The 20,205-nt window shown below is 52.0% G+C and overlaps 5 protein-coding genes across 5 annotated transcripts; 3 read left to right on the top strand and 2 right to left on the bottom strand.

The window, feature by feature from the left end:
* The first annotated feature begins 309 nt into the window (after window positions 1–309).
* Window positions 310–2,347, top strand: VC83_01928 (uncharacterized protein). Its single transcript, XM_024465600.1, has 2 exons — window positions 310–625; window positions 707–2,347. Exons 1-2 carry the CDS (start codon window positions 479–481, stop codon window positions 1,847–1,849), a joined length of 1,290 nt encoding a protein of 429 aa, XP_024326973.1. The 5' UTR covers window positions 310–478; the 3' UTR covers window positions 1,850–2,347.
* Window positions 2,348–2,485: 138 nt separating this feature from the next.
* On the bottom strand, window positions 2,486–3,083 carry VC83_01927 (uncharacterized protein). The gene has a single exon (XM_024465599.1). It carries the CDS (start codon window positions 3,005–3,007, stop codon window positions 2,636–2,638), a length of 372 nt encoding a protein of 123 aa, XP_024326970.1. The 5' UTR covers window positions 3,008–3,083; the 3' UTR covers window positions 2,486–2,635.
* A 366-nt stretch (window positions 3,084–3,449) lies between these two features.
* VC83_01926 (uncharacterized protein) lies at window positions 3,450–5,743 on the top strand. Its single transcript, XM_024465598.1, has one exon. The coding sequence runs from the start codon at window positions 3,790–3,792 to the stop codon at window positions 5,548–5,550; it is 1,761 nt and encodes a 586-aa protein (XP_024326971.1). The 5' UTR covers window positions 3,450–3,789; the 3' UTR covers window positions 5,551–5,743.
* A 2,482-nt stretch (window positions 5,744–8,225) lies between these two features.
* On the bottom strand, window positions 8,226–11,162 carry VC83_01925 (uncharacterized protein). The gene is made up of 6 exons (XM_024465597.1): window positions 10,359–11,162; window positions 9,962–10,271; window positions 9,850–9,908; window positions 9,758–9,797; window positions 9,201–9,707; window positions 8,226–9,152 (listed from the first exon to the last, which is right to left on the bottom strand). Exons 1-6 carry the CDS (start codon window positions 10,438–10,440, stop codon window positions 8,519–8,521), a joined length of 1,632 nt encoding a protein of 543 aa, XP_024326968.1. The 5' UTR covers window positions 10,441–11,162; the 3' UTR covers window positions 8,226–8,518.
* A 7,441-nt stretch (window positions 11,163–18,603) lies between these two features.
* VC83_01924 (uncharacterized protein) lies at window positions 18,604–19,779 on the top strand (the record flags this gene model as incomplete). Its single annotated transcript, XM_024465596.1, has 5 exons — window positions 18,604–18,818; window positions 18,875–18,885; window positions 18,928–19,325; window positions 19,414–19,653; window positions 19,720–19,779. The coding sequence occupies 5 exons, from the start codon at window positions 18,604–18,606 to the stop codon at window positions 19,777–19,779; spliced, it is 924 nt and encodes a 307-aa protein (XP_024326969.1).
* Between the last annotated feature and the right edge of the window lie 426 nt (window positions 19,780–20,205).

Here is a 20,205-nt window from a genome sequence, read left to right as displayed (position 1 = left end):
TCTTCGTACGAATGTGTCATGTTTAAAAAAAAAGTTATTTAGTTATAAAGTCAAATGTACGATACTAAGAAAAATATGACGGGTCGCTTGGGATGACGGGTCGCTTGTGAACTACGTTACGTAAATAATCATGATTATAATTGATTTTCTAACCCTGGTTCACGTGGTGATTAGCGATTAGGGATTTGGGGGGGAGCTTATTCCGCCCCGCTCCGCCCCGCTCCTCGACTTTAGTGTATTGTACCTATACTTATAAAGTCTTTCTTTTTACACTGTACGGCACATATTATTTGTACCGATACTTCTGGACCCAATTACCGAGCGACGTTGGCCCGACGTAATCCGAATTGGAGAAGTTGCAGATCAGATTCAATTCACTCCTGCCAGCCGGGACAATTGAATCTCTACCTCTCTTTCTCTTACCCCTCATCCCTTAGTATATATATTCCCCGGAAGATTACGTCTCATAGCTCTCGTCATGTCACTACGCATGGCCATGTCTTCTCTACAGGCTTCCGGCCAGCGCGTTGCTCAGGTGTCGAGGCACTTCAGCACCAGCGGAGCCGCGAGGCAAGAGATCCAAGATGCATACATTATCAGTGCTTCGAGGACACCAACCGCAAAGGTAAGCATATATCATTTCCTTCTTTAAGCTCTCATCGACGTTATCACCTTTCCCTTGGCTCTCACATGCTAACATCAGCAGTTCAATGGCTCCTTCCTCACAGTCCCAGCACCTAAGCTCGGAGCTGTAGCAATCAAATCCGCCCTCGAGAAGTCCAAAGTCCCCGTCTCAAAAATCACCGACGTCTACATGGGCAACGTCCTCCAAGCCGGCGTCGGCCAAGCCCCCGCCCGTCAAGCCGCCATCTTCGCCGGCCTCCCCACCTCCGTCGAAGCCGTCACAATCAACAAAGTCTGCGCCTCCGGCATGAAAGCCGTCGTCTTCGCCGCCCAGAACATCCAGCTCGGTCTCGCCGAGGCCCAGATCGCAGGCGGCATGGAGAACATGTCGCGCGTGCCCTCTTACCTCCCCCGCGCCAGCTCGCAGCCCGCCTTCGGCAACCAGCATATCAAAGATGGCCTGATCGAAGATGGCCTCTGGGACGTCTACAACCAATTCCACATGGGCGTCTGCGCCGAGACCACCGCGAAGAAATACAACATCACCCGCGAGCAACAGGACGAGTATGCCGTGCAATCCTACCAGCGCGCACAGGACGCCTGGAAGGCCTCCGCCTTCAAGGAGGAGATCGCTCCCGTCACCGTCACCGGCCGCAAGGGCGACATCATCATCGACACCGACGAGGGGTACCTCGACATCAAGCCCGAGAAGATAGCGACCCTCAAGCCCGCCTTCGTCCGCGACGGCACCGGCACCGTAACCGCCGCCAACTCCTCGACCTTCAACGACGGCGCCTCGGCCCTCGTCCTCGGCAACGCGGCGATCGCGCGCGAGTACGGCGTCGGATCGCGCGTGCTGGCGCGCATCTGCGGCACGGCGGATGCGGCGATCGATCCTGTTGATTTCCCGGTTGCGCCGGCGAAAGCGGTGCCGATTGCGCTGGAGCGGGCGGGGATCACGATGGATCAGGTGGCGGTGTGGGAGTTTAATGAGGCGTTCGCGGCGGTGATTAAGGCGAATGAGAAGCTGTTGGGGTTGGAGGAGAAGAGGGTGAATGAGCTGGGGGGGGCGATTTCGTTGGGGCATGCGTTGGGGAGCTCGGGGAGTAGGATTATTGTTACGTTGTTGCATCAGTTGAAGGTGGGGGAGTATGGGGTTGCGGCTATCTGTAATGGAGGTGGTGCGGCGACGGCGATTGTGGTGCAGAGGATTGATAAGGTGTAGAGGGGTTGTGTTGAAATATTTAGGCATATAGCGGAATTAAAAGATATCGTTTTGTACAGAGGGTTTGGGAGGTGTTGTCTTTGTTGAGAAGGCGTCGAGTGTTCAGTGTCGAGTGTTCAGTGTCGAGTGTTCAGTGTCGAGTGTTCAGTGTCGAGTGTTCAGTGTCGAGTGTTCAGTGTCGAGTGTTCAGTGTCTTGTGCATGCAGTGTCGAGTATATACAGACTTTGAGTGTAAACAGTGACGAATGTGAATAGTAGGAGAACCTCTGCAGAAGAACGCTCTACGGCAGAACACTTGCCTAATTAGGAATTCACCAACAAGTCTCAAATCTCTCTCATGGGTCTATACAATGCCTTAATAATAACAATCAAAGAGCAAGACGCGCAGTTTAACTGTACAGATTCTCCATCGTCCATCGTCCATCGTCCATCGTCCATCGTCCATCGTCCATCGTCCATCGTCCATCGTCCATCGTCCATCGTCCATCGTCCATCGTCCATCGTCCATCGTCCATCGTCCATCGTCCATCGTCCATCGTCCATCGTCCATCGTCCATCGTCCATCGTCCATCGTCCATCGTCCATCGTCCATCGTCCATCGTCCATCGTCCATCGTCCATCGTCCATCGTCCATCGTCCATCGTCCATCGTCCATCGTCCATCGTCCATCGTCCATCGTCCATCGTCCATCCCCCCGTCTTGAGCCCGGCTTCTAATCCATCGAAATTCCGCAATATCCGTAAACGCCGTCTTTATCAGGTAAACCCCACCCCATCAAACATCGTCTTAGAACAGAATATCCAAGCAGCAACAGCAAGCCATCGCAGCGCACAGAGCACCTAAGCAGCCACCAGCCGCACCACTCGAGTTTCCGCGATCATCTTGCTGCGGATTCTGCTGGTATCCCATCGGCGGCCCCTGTTGGTAGCCCATTGGTGGACCCTGGTGCTGGTATCCCATCTGCGGGGGCGGGCCGCTCTGGTAGTAGCCCTGGGCCGGGGCGCCGTATTGGGGTTGGGGGGAGGCGTATTGGGGTTGTGGTGAGGGAGAGCCGTAGTAGCCGCCGCCGCCGTCGGGGCCGGGGTTGAGGTGGGCGGGTTGGGGAGGATAGGGCGAGCCGCCGTAAGGGGGTGGTGCGCCGGAGGGTTTGTCTGTCATTTTGGAGAGGGGAGGGTTGATGGTTGTGGTGGTGGTTGTGGTGGTGATGCTGGTGGTGATGCTGGTGGTGATGCTGAGAGAGATGTGTGTTTTGTTACGACGTCAGTCAGAAGTTGTCGTAGTGATGAGGAGTACAGAGATGGAGAGGAGTGATGATGAAGAGGAGTGATGATGAAGAGGAGGGAGACAAGGGGAGGTATTTGAAGTTTCAATGTTTTGGATGCGGGCTTGGTAATGGTGGCTGTGTCTCGATTTGTCGCTTCTCCTAATAAAAATAGAATCGTCTTACGTAGATCCCACAGCGTAATCTTCCCAACAAGTGCCGGAGTTGGCAATCTGTGTCTAAAAATCATCCTGACCCCCCATAAACAGTATAAAGGTAAATAAAGAAATGATATATCTACAGCTTCCTTTCACCAGACGCCTTTCTGACTGCTGCAACCATAATTTTCATAATTTTCATAATTTTCATAATTTTCATGGATTTCCCTTTATATTACCCACGCCTGTGTCCCCCTTAAATCGTCAAGAGGGGCCACAGCCTCGTTCAGCCTTATCGCCCGAATCCTCCAGCAATGACGACAGTCAAAAGATCAACTTCCAGCCTGGCCAAACTTTCTTGGCCCTGGATATAAACATCTTATAAACATATATATATACAACACCCAGCTGCCTCTCTAAACAGAACTACGAATTGCTTCTATATGACCATAATGGTTCAATAAGACATCGACCCATTCGCTATTTAGATCCGCAATCGCACGTCGGACACCCCCCACAAAATGGCCTCCCTCCTGCGCCAAATCATCGCAGGCCCGCGCGCGCGACACGCCGACTCCAACCTCGACTTATGCTATGTGACGCCATTCATAATAGCCACCTCCGGCCCCTCAGGCACATACCCACAACTCGCATACCGCAACCCCCTCGACAAGCTCGTCGCCTTCCTCGACAAGAGCCATGGCGAGGACTGGTGCATCTGGGAGTTCAGGGCCGAGGGGACGGGGTACCCGGATAAGGAGGTGAGGGAAAAGGTCCGCCATTATCCGTTTCCCGATCACCATCCCCCGCCGTTTGCGATTGTGCCGCTGGTTATGGCGAGTATGCGGAACTGGCTCACTGAGGGCGGTAAGAAGGAGAGCAAGGCGAATATAGCTACGGACAGTGCAGCCGAAGGAGCGAGCAAGGAAGCCACGGAACAAGCGGAGAAAGATGATACCAAGGCAGCGGAAAAGCTAGACAAGAAGTCGGGCAATGGCCGCGTGGTAGTCGTGCACTGCAAGGCTGGTAAAGGCCGCAGCGGCACAATGGTTTGCTCCTACCTCATCTCCGAGTGCGGATTGAGCAAGGCCGAGGCACTCGTACGCTTCACAGAGCGACGCATGCGCTCCGGCTTCGGGCAGGGCGTATCGATCCCCTCGCAACTACGCTACGTAGACTACGTGTCTCGCTGGACGGCAGGCGGCAAGAAATACACCGAGCGCCTAGTCGAGATCATTGAAGTCCACACCTGGGGCCTACGCGAGGGCGTCAAAGTCGGCATCGAGATCTACACCGAAGAAGGCAAGAAGATTGAGTCAGCGCATATCTTCAGTAAGGAAGAGAGACTCGTAGTCGAGGGAGGCCCACCCAGCGGCTCAGGCTTCAAAGACTGGGTCATCGACATGGCGAATCCCGCCCCCGCCGCCCCCTCCAAAGGCCGCACCATTGCCCTCAACGGCACATACAGCAACGAGAACGAACCAACGAGTACCGCTAGCGAGCCGGCTTCCAACAACAACAACAACAGCAGTCCCAGCGTCGACAAGCCCGCTGCGCTGGCTCCGAAAATCGGACTCGCTGCCAAATCCGAAAAAGAGTCCGCATCAGCTGCTATCCAGCGCGCCGCGACGGGCAAGGAACCCGATCCCGAATCCGAAGCTGGCGGACAGGCCGTCATTTTCCGCCCCTCCTCGCCGCTGATCCTGCCGAGCTGCGACATCAATATTGATTTCGAGCGGCGGCACCGCGCGCGCTACGGGATGACGATGGTGACCTCCGTGGCGCACGTGTGGTTCAACCCGTTCTTCGAAGGCAATGGTCCCGAGCAGGGCGGGAAGCCGGACCAGGACGGCGTGTTTGAGATTGAGTGGGAGAAGATGGATGGGATTAAGGGGTCGTTGAGGAAGGGGACGAAGGCGCTGGATCGCGTGGCGGTGGTGTGGAGGTTTGCGGATCGTGGGGGGAGGGAGGTGGTTGAGCCGGGGGTGGAGAGTGAGGTTCCTGAGATGAGGGCGGCGGATTGGAAGGGGGTGCGGGGAAAGGGGAGGGAGTTGGGGTTGAGGACCGAGACGGCGGAGACGGCGGATGTGAGTAAGGCGAGTAGTGTGGGGAGTGGGGAGGGGGAGGAGGGAGTGGATGAGGATGTGGAGGGGGTGGATGAGGATGTGGAGGGGGTGAAGAGTAGTGGGCCGTGGGGGGAGGAGGGGGTGGATGAGGATGTGGATGGGGTGAAGAGTAGTGGGCCGGGGGAGGAGATTAGGGAGGTGGCTGAGAAGAAATAGAGGGATTCATCGGGGGCGGATGATATTGAGCGACCTGCATGATGGGAGCGTGGCGGGAAATTGATTCATAGGCAAGCTACAGGACTTCGAGTGAGTGGCTATATTGTGGGCCCCGATGATGTTTTTGGCGTATGCAGAGATAGAAACAACTATCATACACTTTAGATTAGAGATATTCATAACACTGTCGGACTAAAACGCAATTCTTTCAAAATCCGTAATTGCATGCATATATGATTTCATGGTGAAAGAATATTTTAGGGAGTAAATATATTTCATAACTCAAGTCCATTGTCTGTCATAAGTATCCATCCCCTATTTGGATATACTGAACCATGTCCACTGCAAGTTGAGTAGTTCCCTTCCCAAATACAAAGATGCAAAGTCGGAGAGCTGGAATGTTGTTGGAAAATTCCTCGCTGCAAGACAACCGTGAAGAACCATGCCATTTTGAAAACTGATGCTGTCGAGAACGAAGTGAGAAACTGGCCATTGACGTTGTCGTCGTGGGTTGGATGACCTGGTTTAGCCACTGCAGTCGTCTTGATTGAAAGTGTGACTTCTGATCTCTCATTTCCAGAGCATATGTGTCTGGAGTGCCGTGTAATTGAAATGAAAAAAAAAATGAATATTGTTTAGTGAAAGACTTTCCCGCATAACCTCGGTAAAAATCAATCCTTCAAGTGAAAATATTTGAAAAGTATTAAATCCCCCCTCCATGCTCCGTAATAATGGAAATCGTGAAATCGTCAAATCATGACCGTTTGGAATGGCGTAAAATTGGAATAAAAAAGCTGGAATTTGTTCTGGTAAAGGATTTCCCGCGTATCTTGCAGTACAAAGTTGTGGCTCGAGTGAACTTCTCCAGCGGCTGAATATCGCAGGAGTAGTAGATCGCTTTGAGTGCCTCCATAATAATGCCCATTGCAAAATTGTGGGCGAGAACTGTTTCAGTTCCGCAGAGAGGTCTACCTGGCACATTCCGTGATGAGTTTCATACTTGGACTAGGTTCCAAAAATATGGGCTGTATGCCAAAACGTTTGAAGCGGATCTGGCACAACAGACATGGAGTTGTGTTTCTGAAGGTATATTTAGAGACATCATCTTTGTGGTCTGTAAAGACGACCTCCTACGCTCTGTTGGCTCTGTAATATATTCACCACACGCCAGTGAACCCATCAATATTTGAGTATGGGCATGCAGTTGCTAGCTCATGGATGTGAAAATCACATGGCCGGATCTGCTTCATGATGAAAGAGTGATTGAATCATCCAGTCGCCATCGTGCTGAAAACCTGGGAAACAAAGTGAGGATCAGATATGAAGGAGTCGTAGTGAGAGTGGCTATGGTCATGTTTGTAGAAACTGCCGCTCTGCATTATCTCATGCCCACATGTAGGCCAAGTAGGGCCGCACATTACAGGCCAGCGGAGAATTTTTAACCACGTAAGAAGTGACTATCTCCATCTCTTCATATCGAGTTATAGCGCTGTCGCAGCGAATCAAAAGCGACAAGGCTCGGTCGTCCAACTCGTCGATCCAGTACTTATCGGCGAATATCATAGTCTTGACTATCTTCAACCTCAAGCCTAGGCTTTTTAATTTCCGATAATCCATTAGTGGTCGATCCCATTTTAAGCTATATTTGTTCATACCTTAAAATGTGAGTGAGGGTTGGATCTAGACAAGGACTGGGTCTCTTTGTGAATTTGTGCACCGACGAGTGAGAAGATGATGAGTGTAGCGCCGACGTAGCAAGGCCAGTTTATGGTAGATGAGGTGGTGGAAGAGTTTGAAGGAGTAGAGTCGGAGTTTGCCCAGAAGTATGTTGAGCAGAGTGTGGAAGAAGAAAGAAGAAAGTGGACAGATCGGAAAGTAAGAAGAGGGGAAAAGCAGGAGAGATCGGATAATCAGAAGAAGTGCGTAAGATATATCAGAGGGGGCGAGATCGGAAAGCAAGAGGCGAAATCTTAACGCAAAAGAGAAAGCAGGCAAAACCCGTGAAAGATGAGCAAAAAATTATAACTAACAAGCACTCTTCGACGAAGAGAAGATAGATCTGAAGAAATTGAGTATTAGGACTCAAGCTATGAGATGAGAAACAACATCCCAAAACCATCTCCCGTCACTGAGAGATTAGCATCAAAAAATAATCCCCCTAAATACCAACTAAGAACACATTCCCAACACTCGGAAAGATGTGATCCTCGTCGCTGTCCGGTGCACAAAATATCTCACGCGACATCCCACCCATTATTACTTGTCACCACGCATAATTCGATTAATTATCAAATCTCCAACCATAAAAAAAATCAGCAACAAATAAGGAAATATAATAACCACACAACTCCCACCACTCACACACATACACGGCCACAAGTACAAGCACAGGCATGAAGACACAGCACATCCTTGTGTAAAAGAACCCAGTCTTGCGACCATTCCATCTAACATATCTATTATGAACGACAGGATCCTAATCTCGCATCCTATTCACCCCCTGCCCCAACGCCAGCACAAACTCCCTGCAGACAGCCATATAGCCATAGCATAATTCATAAAATTCCCATTCTCCCATCCCCCACCCGGCTCCAGTCTCGCGGGTCTGTCTCATCCCATGCCTGCATACGCCGTATCCATGATACCCTGTCATAATATTCCCCACCCCCACCCATCCCATCCCAAAAATGAGAAAAAAAGCTCTGCGCTCTTGGGTCATCATCATCGCGCCCCCAAAAAAACATATCAATGGTATATAGAAAGCGCACAAAAAAGTACAAAACAAATCGCCAATCTGCGAACGGGCGCGCGCGCAAAAATGCAGCTGCAGCTATCGCCTCTAAAAAAAATCCGACGACAATCAGATAAAAGAATCTCATAACTCGTCATAAAAAGCGCTACCCAAGCTGGCGGCATCGGTAGCCTCTGCCAGGCCCGATGGGGTCTATGATATCATAGGGCGGATCTATCATACGACGGCGTCTTCTTCGTCGGCAACCACGTCCTCCACGTCTTTGCGAAAGCCCTTTTCTGACATCCTCATTGCGATCGCGGCGCCCGCCATGGAAATAAGTGCCGTGAACCACCATACGATGCCGAAGTACCCGACTTGGAAACCAAGGGAGTACAGCGAACCGGAAATGATGGGTCCGAGGCCGCGGCAGAAACTCGCTGTCGATGAGGCGGCGCCGTTAATGGTGCCGAGGAGGAGAAGAGAGGGTGCTGTGTTGGCGAGCAGGATGTTCATGGCTGGGAAGGCGAAGTTGGCGAATGTGGTTTTCCAGGCGAGCAGCGGGATGAGGCCGACGAGGCGGTAGGGTTCGGGGAGGAGAATGACGTAGGGCGTTGCGATGTAGAGGATGGGGTAGGAGAAGGCGACGAGTTTGAAGAGGTTGAGAGGTCCCAGGCGTTTGACTGCGTAGGGGAAGAGGACGATGGTCGCAAACATGGAGTAAGCGCCTTGTGCCATTAGTATAAAACCGATATCTTTGGTGTTCATTGCCCAGCCGCCAAGGAATTTGAAGGGTAGACTAATCACAGTATCTTTTGTTTCGGGGTGGGCAAGGAGGACGGGGAGCAGTTGGTCAAAGGTTATGGTGTGGCTATCATGGTTAGCCTTGAACGTTCACGGGGCAGTGCTGTGGACTTACTAAGCTAGAACCCCGTAACCAGCAATGTTGAGGATAATCTGTTTCGTGAACGGCTTCAACGGGACTTCTTTTTCCGGCTCTGAGTCGTTGCTATCGAGGCTTATGATGTCTAAAATCTCTGGCTGAGTTGTGACCGGGATCTGCGGTGATCCTTCGGTGCTTTGATACCATGGAAATTGCTCGAAGTCGTCAATCAATAACTCGGTCTCCGACATTAACGCCATGCTCTTCTCGGATTTAAGGTCGTTCACGTCCTCTGTTCGTTGAAAGGCCCCGAAGATGCGTCTGCCCATCTCCAAGCCGACGTCTCTTTCGTACTTTTTCTCGTGATGCGTCTCTTCAAGAAAGAAGAATCCAACCAAGACGCCGAGTACCACCACCGACGTGCAGAAAAGGTTGGGCAAGAGGAATGGAAATCGCTCGAAGATGGTTCCTGGTGGGAATCGGCTAGGATAGTGTTTGCATGGCTCTGCGAGCGCACCACCAAGAACAGGCCCCAAGATCGATCTGTGTTTCAGAATTAGCGCGTCCAAGAAGTATGGATTCTGAAAACTTACCCTAGACTCCAGACAAATGGCATGATAGAGTACGCACGGGCTGTCGGCAAGTTAGCATGGTGAGAATGACATATTAGCGAACCGGTACTGACGCTGATGCTCCTTCACGGTAGCCAATTCTGCCACCGTAGTTTGCAAGACTCCTATATTTCTGCCACATATATGTTAGAATTTGGAGGAAGGACAGGATTACGAGTATCTTACCCGTTCAGTAGACCACCCAATGCCCTTGCAATAATCGCTACGTAGATATTTGGGGCGAATCCGAAGACCAGCATGCTCAGTCCTGTCCCCGCAAGACCCGTCAAAAGTACTGGCTTCCGACCAATCCGGTCACTGAGCTTCCCCCAAAGCATGCCCGACGAGAATTCCGCGAAGGTAAAGGCGGCTGTTACCACCCCGGCGTACATGGAAATGGTTGGGTCTTTATGGTCAAACCCGAAGGACTCGATCATGGCGTAGATGTAGGGGAAAATCGACATGAAGGCTATCGGTTCACATATCCGACAGAGACCTGTTGAGCATGTTAGCTATCTCATTGCAAGGGCGTCTAGGCAAAAAGCCCGCGTAGGCCATTGAAGCACCATTTCTGAAGACTTACTGAGAATGAACAGCTGTTTCGCGGGGAAGGGTTTGGAGGCTCCCATCGTGCCTGGCCGCTTTGAGTCCATCATTGTCTTCATGTGAGAAATACGATGACGGTGTTGAGGATCAATCTAGAGAGGTCTACTCCTGGGATATGAAGGGAAGGTGTGAATGTGAACTAGACGAAGAGTGGCGAGAGGTAATGAATGGCTAGTTGATGAATGTGTATCTGTGCGGAGGAAGGCGACTTTCATATAGGGCTGGTGTTTGCTATATGGGGCGATTATAAAGGCTTGTCTTCCCAGATGAGCACTCGAACCATGCAGGAGATCGTCAGTAGATCCTGACTGTCTCAGTCATGGGCAGTATGCCGGGCGCAAGTAAGATGAAAGGTGGATGGCGGGGTTTGAGAAAGCTGGAGAATCTTGGAGAGTATGAAGATCAATCGCCATGCGTGGTCACAAATAAAAAAAAAAGGGTTGAGGTGGAAATGGATGTCATCTTATCGGGGAAACAAGGGCCACATTTTGTGACTGAGAACGGGGTGTCCCTGCCGGCTGGTTACCCCCGGGGCCGTGCAGGCGGTGTCAACATGGATGTGTGACAGTGCCCATCGCCAATGGGAAATAATCACCAGGTCTAGTGATGTCGGGGCGGACATTGCGGTGGAGGGAGGAGCGGATGGGAGTGGAGGCCAGCAGGAGGCAGGAGACAGGCAGACAGGCAGACAGGCAATGGGGGTGGGAACGCGGTGAGCTCAGCTGGTAGGGCGTTCCGAGCGGATGTGACGGCCGGGATCACTCACTCTGTTAGTATCGTTCCTCCCTGGGGGCTATTCTGAGGGTGAAGAAGGTGGGGGGTAGAGGGGGTAGAGGGGGTAGAGGGGGTAGAGGGGGTAGAGGGGGTAGAGGGGGTAGAGGGGGTAGAGGGGGTAGAGGGGGTAGAGGGGGTAGAGGGGGTAGAGGGGGTAGAGGGGATAGAGGGGATAGAGGGGGTAGAGGGGGTAGAGGGGGTAGAGGAGGAAGCCCTGACCGGACGACAGCACTTTCTTTCCTCATTTTCTTCGGTTTTTTGACCAGGGATTGAGATCAGCGACTTGTCTGTTACTGGGGTGGAGAAGTTAGTAAGTAGCATTTAAGTGAAAATGAGTGGCTGAGTTGAAAGATTCTACCCGTACGTAGAATTATGTAGGATACCCATAGAAACCCCCACTATACGGCCAGCATGCATGCTACTAGAGGATAGCGCATTGAACTCTGATGCATATGTATACACAAGACAGACTTAGTGAGGTACATGAGTTGGGTTGGTGCGTTGGTGGAGATGTGACATTACTGTGGGATGTGAAGGTTTCGCCGGTGACGTATCCCCTGTATCGTCTGTATCCCCTGTATCGTCTGTACTAAACTCACAACACTAAACACCCCTAACACCCCTAACATCACTAACACCACTAACACTACTAACACACACCACCACTCTAACATCACTACTCGAGTAACTCCCCAGCGGTGTCACAGCGTTCGTGATGTCCTTCCGTGCTATGAGATTCCTTCCTCCTTCCAATGGCCAGAAAACAGTAACCAGGTGGGAAGGAAGGCGCCCATGTGACTTCCTGTCAGCTTCTCTCTTTCCTTGTTGTACCATACTGAACTCGTATCCCCAGAAATAACCCAATCCAACTCCTCTATGAGCCAGCACTGAACGGCCCAGCAGAAGTACAGACTCCCTCCATCAGCTGACGCTTGTTGGGACCCAAGGGCTGAAGGGAATCAACGAGTAACCAGGTTTTAATTTTCCCCTAGCCGCGCCTATCATCCGTTTGCCCGCGCTGAGAAAGCCAACAAACAGGTCAGTCATAAGGCAGAAGATCAGATGGATGTGATGCTGTGCACGCGCATACGGATATCAGTTTCGGCTGGGCTGGATAGGGAATGCCGCCGCCCCCGTTCCCCGTCCTATGCTAAGGGGTCAGCCAGTGGGAAGGGAAAGAAAGAAAAATCCAGTTCTGCACAAAATGATACCGCTGCACAACATGATACTGCACTGCATAAGGGGATAAGCCTTGAAGAGTGGCGCCTCCAGGTCCCAGTGCTCTAGCAAATTCCAGATCACATATCCTTACGGAGCGTGGCAGACAAGGACCGGGGCGACATGTTGTTTGTTGGGGGCCGCGGCGCATGAAGAAAGCGGGGCTTCTATCGAAGCGGATCCCCCATCCCCCCCAAATCATGTCTCCAATTGATTTGGGTCTCATCTCAACTTTGGGTATCGCATCGCGCTACCCAACTTTGATACGACTCAGTATGTCACCGATACATGCCCAGCCAGTGGCCGGCGTGGATGTCGGCCCCGTATGTCTCAATTCCCCCCTGCTGGCGTTTGTTTTGCGACCAGTACTAGGTGTTGGCCCACGGCAGTGTAATATGACAGCGTTTTGGAAGGAGCAAGGCGACTCGCTGGCCACCACCGCGGCCTACGTATGCCAAGAGCCCCAACTGATGGGGGCTCTCGGACAACTCCGCCTGAGCGAGCTCAGCGTGATCTCTTCCTGGCCCTGCTCGTTGTTGGGAAATATGATATGTGATGTACGACCAGAGACGCGACCGGGTTGAATCGTCAGCTCTGTGCAGGCCCCGGCGTCAACGGTTGGCATGCAGCAGATCATGTGGCGCTCACCCAACGTCCTGGAGCCGGAGCGCAGACGGAAGGTGATGTAGTATAGCAAACTCAGGGAGCCTCCCGATTCTCCGGCTGGCCATCACCCCGCCGGGAGATGAGGAGATCCCCCTTCTCATGGCCATCAGCGCAGGAGATGTAACGCAGGGATGACCCCCACCCCAAGGCAACAGTTCCTCCCCTCTCCAACAGCGCATTTGTCACGATCCTTCCCCCAGCGATCCCCTGAGAAGTCTGGGATACGACTGCTACCACACAAAAGACCAGATGGAATAGGGATACAGGCACGGATACTACACGTCTCTTGGCAGTCCAGGTGCGTGGTCACTGGTAACATTGCATGCCGATCCATACTAGCCCAGTCTGTCCAACTCACTGCCGGGACCAAGCTAGTAGGGCAAGAGTGAGTTAGCTTGGCCGAAGTAACATAATAAGGCATGGACGCGCATCGCGGCGCACTATTGGACTACTGGGGCTATTTGCAGTTGGCCACAATAAAAAATCGAGGGTCCGCCCCTGCCTGTGTGTGTGCCGTGTACCCCGTACGAGTAATTGCATTACAGTAGTTGCATTAATCAACCAAGAGTGGAATTTGTTGGATATATACCATACCGGCATCTATATGGTATTACATATACCCTCGCACCTCAGCTGCCTTGTGCGCGCGTCCAATTGCAGCCATGGGAAAAGGAGCTCGACGAATGCTTCCATGCATATATGTATACAGGGTCCCTAATGCACAGTGCGGACACGACACATTGGCCCCGCCCCCCTGGTAGTCCCCAGATCTCGGAAAATACCACCATACCACATCCCCCCTCCCAATGGAGCCCCCAATGGAGGGTGATGAGCAGTGCGCCCAGCTACGTATGTGGTGGCGTCAGACTATTAGCAATGCCCCAGGTCCTTTCAGCTTCCCATGTTCGCTCTGCGGGGGGGTGGGAGAGGTAATGACATGAGCTGAGACGAGACTGACTGATTGCCGCTGCAGAATTGGGAGGGATCTGGGAAAGGGGGCTGATGGAGTGCAGTGATTGCCACCGGGACGCGGCACCAGCCCTGCTCGCCTCGCTCATTTCCCACTTCCCTGAATAACTTTCCAACTTTTGCTCACCGCCTCAATCCAGTCCGCGTCCAACCCCCCCGCATGTGTAATATGTGTAATCTGAGGTGGCAAAGTAACCCATTACCCATCCCGCCTCGCGCCCCGGCTCGTGGGTCCAAAGTCCCCCGACCCGATCGCCTCCCGGAAGCTTTCTGCCACCTCCGCGGCGAACTAACATAGTCCAACAAACATCCAAGCTGGATGCCAGGCCAACCAACCACAACGCCGCGCCGCCCCTTCCCCAAACGGCTTGGCGCGATCTGAAACGTCGTGAAGAGCTGAGCTGGGGGGACGAGCGACGAGAAGCCGCCGCCGCGCGCGCTGTGACGTCGAAGGTCGTACGGAGGTCGAGTTCAAAAGTCGTGTCCGAGCTAGTAGTGCCAAGCCTTGCATAAAATGGTGATGTTACGAACCCGTAGAGATAGATATGGCCGTGAGAAAACTTGTGCTATATTGTAGGGGAACGTAGTATCAATGTTTCGATATTTCTTCAACTACTACTATATGGCAAATCTTGAAAATAGCAGGATATCAGAAAACGAAATCGACGAGGAAGCCTAGATTAACGAAGAGAATGAGAGAACAACAGCTACAGCGGTGCCTTAACTACGAAAATTAGACACTTAAGTCTGATGAAACTTCTGTTGTTTTAAACCATCGATAGGGAGGATATTAGATTTGGCAGAAAGTCGAAGAGGCATTTTTACGATCTTGCATTCGAGAACAGTAGAAGGGATACTCTAAGTTCATGTGTTAGGCATGTTTCTCATACGATAAGGGGCCGTGCTACTGTTAGATACTAGAAACCAAACGAGAAAGAGAAGAAGCTAAATTAAAAATTCAAGAGATGAATAAGGAAATAGAGCCAATTATACATAAGCAATAGGAAATTACAAACGGGATTTAACGGATAGGACTATAGAATTTACTAGAACCAAAAAATAGTGGAGATGGAATCAAAAAAACAGGAAATTAACTCGAGAGAAAGGAGGCGGGATAGAATCGCTACTAACAGAAGATTCTCCTTCTAAAGTTATTCCCATAGAAGAGTGTAGAAAAGACCGGCTATAGACTGTTGTACAAGTAAGACAATGCATAGTCTTAGATGAAGAGAAGAACAACATGAAAAGGGGCACTAAAAAGCCAGCTATAAGGGATATAGTCGTAGGAGAGCTGTTAGGAGACGTCCTATAGCTGCAAATCTAGGCGTAGATTAAGAGAATACCCTACTATATCAAGATAGTTATTAAACTTAAAGGCGGGAACAAGAATAAGGAGGGCTGAGAGTGAATAATTATATTTATGTAATGTGCGTTTTTTAGCATAGGACATGACTTTTGAACTTAACATTTATACAAGGCTTAGGTAAGAGCTAGTGAGGCTCATCTAGCCCTGCTAATAGGTGTTACGATATCAAGTGCGCCTTGCAGCTTGAGTGGGGGTTCAGGGGTGTGGGGAGCTTTCCGGGGTTGGAGCGAAGTTTTCAGTTGTGGAGTGAATTCTCAGAACTGGTCTCGCTAAAGAGAATTCACTCCACAACAACATAGCTGTATATAGATTGAGCCACTGCTCGAGTGCTCCTCTTCTCTTTCCTTTCTTCTCTAGATTGAGTTTAATTCATAATACCCAACTGGCGCCCTATGCCTTGGTGAACCGTGACATAAAACTCAATCTCTCTTATACCTCTTTTCCTGCTCTTTGAGCTGAACCCTCTTCTAAAATCGAAATCGAAATCCACTCTTTGAAAACCCCAGAACCAGAAACCTTATCCTGAAGTCGATTCCAGGACGATCTCGAGGCAACCCCTCAAAGTTGGCTTTCGACAGTCAGCTCGACACACACACACCACCTTCGCAAGTCAGACCTTTTACAACGCCCCCTCGACAAGGATATAACTGTGAGGGAAGTGCGCTCCTCTCAAGTGGCTCCTACGGCCAACAACTGCACAATAGGGCCTTTGGCAATATGTTTCTGACTTGACGATATAAACCGAAATTGAAATAGCAACTCGCTATGGCTTATACAGCTGAAGAAAAAGCTGCAATGGCAGCTCGAAATGATCCAGAACAAGACCAGGAATCCCTGGCAGAAGGAGCATCAATTCCAAGCTCTGCAAACCAAACCAATGAACTTCATGATCCTAATTTCAAATCCGAAACCTTCCTTCACACTCTGGGCAAAACAGCTCAAGAGAGACATGAATCTATACTTGCAAATCGACATGAAAAGGCTGAATGGAATGTTGAAACCTTTGACAAATTCCAGAAACTATCTGTCGCCAACCAGAAAATGGCATGGACTTTGCACAAGAACATTCTTCAGGACTATTTGGCCCTAGCAGAGGACTCAAATTCGATACTGGCTGAAAAGGATGATGCCATTCTCCAGTTACAGGAACTGATCCAGAGCAACGAGCAACAAATCACAGAGCAACAAACAGTTCAGAAATATCTTGAAAAGCAAACCCAACAAGCTCTGAAGAATGAACCAGGACACCACTCTCACAGTCGACTGTCAGCTCGGATTCCAGACCCTCCAATCCTCACAGATGGGATAGAGCCAGCATTTGAAGACTGGGTTGTGAAAATTCGCCTCAAGCTCGAAGCCAACATTGATCATTTTCCAACACAGACTTTACAAATGAGCTACATTCAGAGTCGACTGGGAGGACTGGCAGTTCGACATGTCAATCCAAGGCTTCGACCAAACTCTACAAACAAATTGCAGACAGCAGAAGAAATTCTCGAACTTTTGGAAAAAGTCTTCAGTGATCCCGATCGAAGGCACACAGCTCAAACTGAGTATCGAAAGCTGTATCAGAGAAACAACACCTTTGCAGTGTTCTGGGCTGAGTTCCAAAGGCTCACGACAGAGCTTGATTACTCTGAAGAAACTTTGCTGGATGACTTGCGCTTCAAAGTCAACCAACAGATGCAGAAAGCCTTAGTGGCTGAAGTTGGAGCTACTACACTTCACGAGTTTGCAAAGAAATGCATGCTCATCGACCAGAACATTCAGCGGATCAAGGAACAAGAAGACAAAAGGAAGCCAAAGTCATTTTCGAACAACATGGGCCAAACTCAAAATCAGGGCCAGGCACTTCGAACTTCAATCCCTCAACCTACAATGGATTCGAACATGCAAAACAAGATGCAGAAGCTGTATCGACCACCGCATCAAGATCCAGCAAAAGAAATGCTCATGAAACTTGGGAAATGCTTCATATGCTGACAAAATGGACATCGAGCTCAAGACTGTCCCCAGAAGCTCAAAGCTCAAGTGAATGAGGTATCTACAGCTGAGTCTATCATCGATTCGGAAAACGAATAGCCTCTAGACAAGTCATCACTAGAGGCAGTGCAGCCAGAATTGCAGCTTCTTCCTCGAGATCCAGTTTTGATCCGGACACCCCTTTCTTAGCTACTTGTAGAATAGGAAAATACAAAGCTATTGTCCATGCATTGATCGATACTGGTGCCACAGGTGGAAACTTCATTAATGCTGCTGATGCAGAAAGAATATGTGAAATCGAAGGGATAGCCCCAGTCGAACTTGTGAAGCCAAAACAAGTTGAAGGATTCAATGGAGAGGCTGCCCCTGCTATCACACATGCTATATATCCTCGACTACAAGTGGGAGAGCATGTGGAAAGCCTATGTCCATTATTCATCACTTCGCTGGGAAAACATTCTATCATTCTCGGGAAAGCTTGGATGAAGCAACATGGAGTTGTTCTCGATATGATCAATTGTAAGGGTTTAGGTAGACAGCGTGCTAAGACCGTAGGTTCGAGTAGCCAGTATCGTATTCAACAAACTAATCTCTGAGCCCTTCCTAGTAGGGGGCTCAGCTACTTTATCTACTCCCCCGGAGTCGGGCCCCCGCCGTCTCGGTTACGAGTCGGAGCCACGACAACAGCCTAATAGCAGCCTAAGGCCCTAAGGCCCCCCTAGCAGCCTTAGGCCGCTAGAGGCACCGTAGCGGGACGTCTCCGACGCGGGACCGCAACCAGCTCCCCCTTCCTACTGACCTCCTCTTAACCTACCCGTGACAACACTCCCCCCTCTAGAGTCCGGGGCCCTACGGACATGCCATTGCTTCGGTGGCAGCCCTTGGTGGAACAGCGTTGGTCATTAGCGGCCCGCCGTCGGTTCGGGGGCGGCTCGTTAATAGGCGTTGCGCCCCCGGTACGTGAAGCCGAACTTAGCATCACGTGACCTAGCTACTCCATCCCTCCGTTTCCTTTATTCCAAGGCCTGCTTTAAGGCCGGAATTGGGCGCGCCTTTGACGCTACGGCACTAGGCCGGAACTGGCCTACCTACCTTTGTTTCAAGGCGCGCGGTAGGCGCGTGTTGTCCCTGCGCACGTGACCTACCCTCCACACAAAGGAGTAAGCGGCCTCAAAACACCTTCCTCCCCCTCCTTCCTCAACCTTCCAATTCATCTAACTCCGCCGCTGCCCCCGCCACCACCACCATGTCTGGCTCTCAAGAGAGCACTGAAACCGTCGGCGCCCTTAAGGCGCAAGAGAACCGTTCCGTCGCCGGCCACACGGCCACCATGAGGGAGTGCCCCCTTTTTCGTTTCCTCGTTTGGGCGTTTCCTAACGTTCTGGAGCTCCATCTGGCTGGGTGGCGTTCGGGTCGCCTCCCCGCCCCGTCCCGGCCCCCCGTTTCTCCTTCCGCGCCCCCGTGCGCTCTGGTGAGTCCTTTCCTTCCATCTTTTGGTTTCTCGTCGTGTTTCCTAGGCTTCTTTGTGGTAGGTGATGGGTTCTTGGGCCGTGGCTAACATGTTTGGCAGAATCTGGCGGTTTCCCGTCCGTCCCTGGTCCGACCCCCGCCGTAACTCCCACCTCCTCCGCCACTACGCCTGCCGCTCCTGTCTCGCCCGTCGTTTCCCCGACGTCTCCGGTCGAGGAGACCTCCGAGGAGGAAGATGTTGCCCCGCGCCGCTCCTCCCGCAAGAGGAAGCGCGCCGAGTCCCCTGAGGAGGGCTCGGTGGCTGGTGGGACTTCGTCCTCGTCCTCCGACGGCGACTCGTCCTCGGACGAGGGCGGGGACCCTCACCGCGCGCTGCTTTGCGTGTGCTGCCTGCGCTGCGCGAAGTATTTGGCAAAGTCGCCGGAGTTCTCGTGTGTCTTCCCCGCCTCCTCGACGAAGTGCACGCGCTGCACTCGTCTTAAGGACAAGTGCGTCCCGGTGAGTCTCCGGTCCGGTTCTTGTCTTGGTCTTCTGTTTTGGTTTCCCTTTTGGGTTCTTTTTCTGCGGAGCGTTAGCTAACGCTCAGTTTGGGCAGATCCCTCCTGCCGTCGCCGCCTCCGTCCGGGACCTGCTGGCGCTGCAGTCGGACTTCGGCGCTGCCGTGGGTGGCGTCCGCATTGGCCTCCGCGCCCGCATCGTGGCTGCTGCTGCCGCCCTCCCTGCGGAGGTTCGCGTGGCTGTCTCTGTGGCGCCTTCTGCGGCGGAGACGAGCGCCGCCCTCCTCCGCAACTCGGAGGAGACGCTGGTGGTCCTCCGCCAGATGCAGGTACGTTTTCCCCCTTCCTCCTCCCATCCTTGACCTTCGGCTCCTCCGATTGCTAACACTTTGAAGCGTAGCATGGCTGCTCTCGCTGCGGGTGGGAGGAAGGGGAAGGGGAAGAAGCGGGGGTAGGCCGGTGACGGTCTGCTGGGTGGTCGTTCGTGCTGCCCCTTGCTGGGTGGACGATCGGGCTGCCCCCGTCACCGTCGCTGCGCCTGCTCCTAGGGCGTTTGTTTTCTGGGCGGTGGCATGGTCTAGGGCGTTGTGGGTGTTCTGGGGTGTTTTGTGCGTGGCTTGCCTACGGGCCCCCGTGTTTGTTGTCTCTGCCGCCTTCGGCGTAGTTTAGTTTGGCCTTCGGGCTTATAATACGAGTGTTCTTGCCCCCGTGATCTGTCTTCGTCCCGTTGCGCTCCTGTGCCTGTGCCTGCGCCTCATTCTGGCTGCTGGTGGTTGGTGACTTTGGTCACGTCGTGTTCCTCCCCCCGTTGGCCGGGGTCGGACCGGTACCGGTACGTAGCCGATTCGAACCAGGTGGTCTCGTCGCCCTCCCCTTCCCGT

This window comes from Pseudogymnoascus destructans (assembly GCF_001641265.1).
Source record: "Pseudogymnoascus destructans isolate 20631-21 unplaced genomic scaffold scaffold_4, whole genome shotgun sequence".
Taxonomy (NCBI): domain Eukaryota; kingdom Fungi; phylum Ascomycota; class Leotiomycetes; order Thelebolales; family Thelebolaceae; genus Pseudogymnoascus; species Pseudogymnoascus destructans.
Note: the sequence above shows the minus strand (reverse complement) of the source record. Positions and strands in the feature narration are given on the sequence as shown.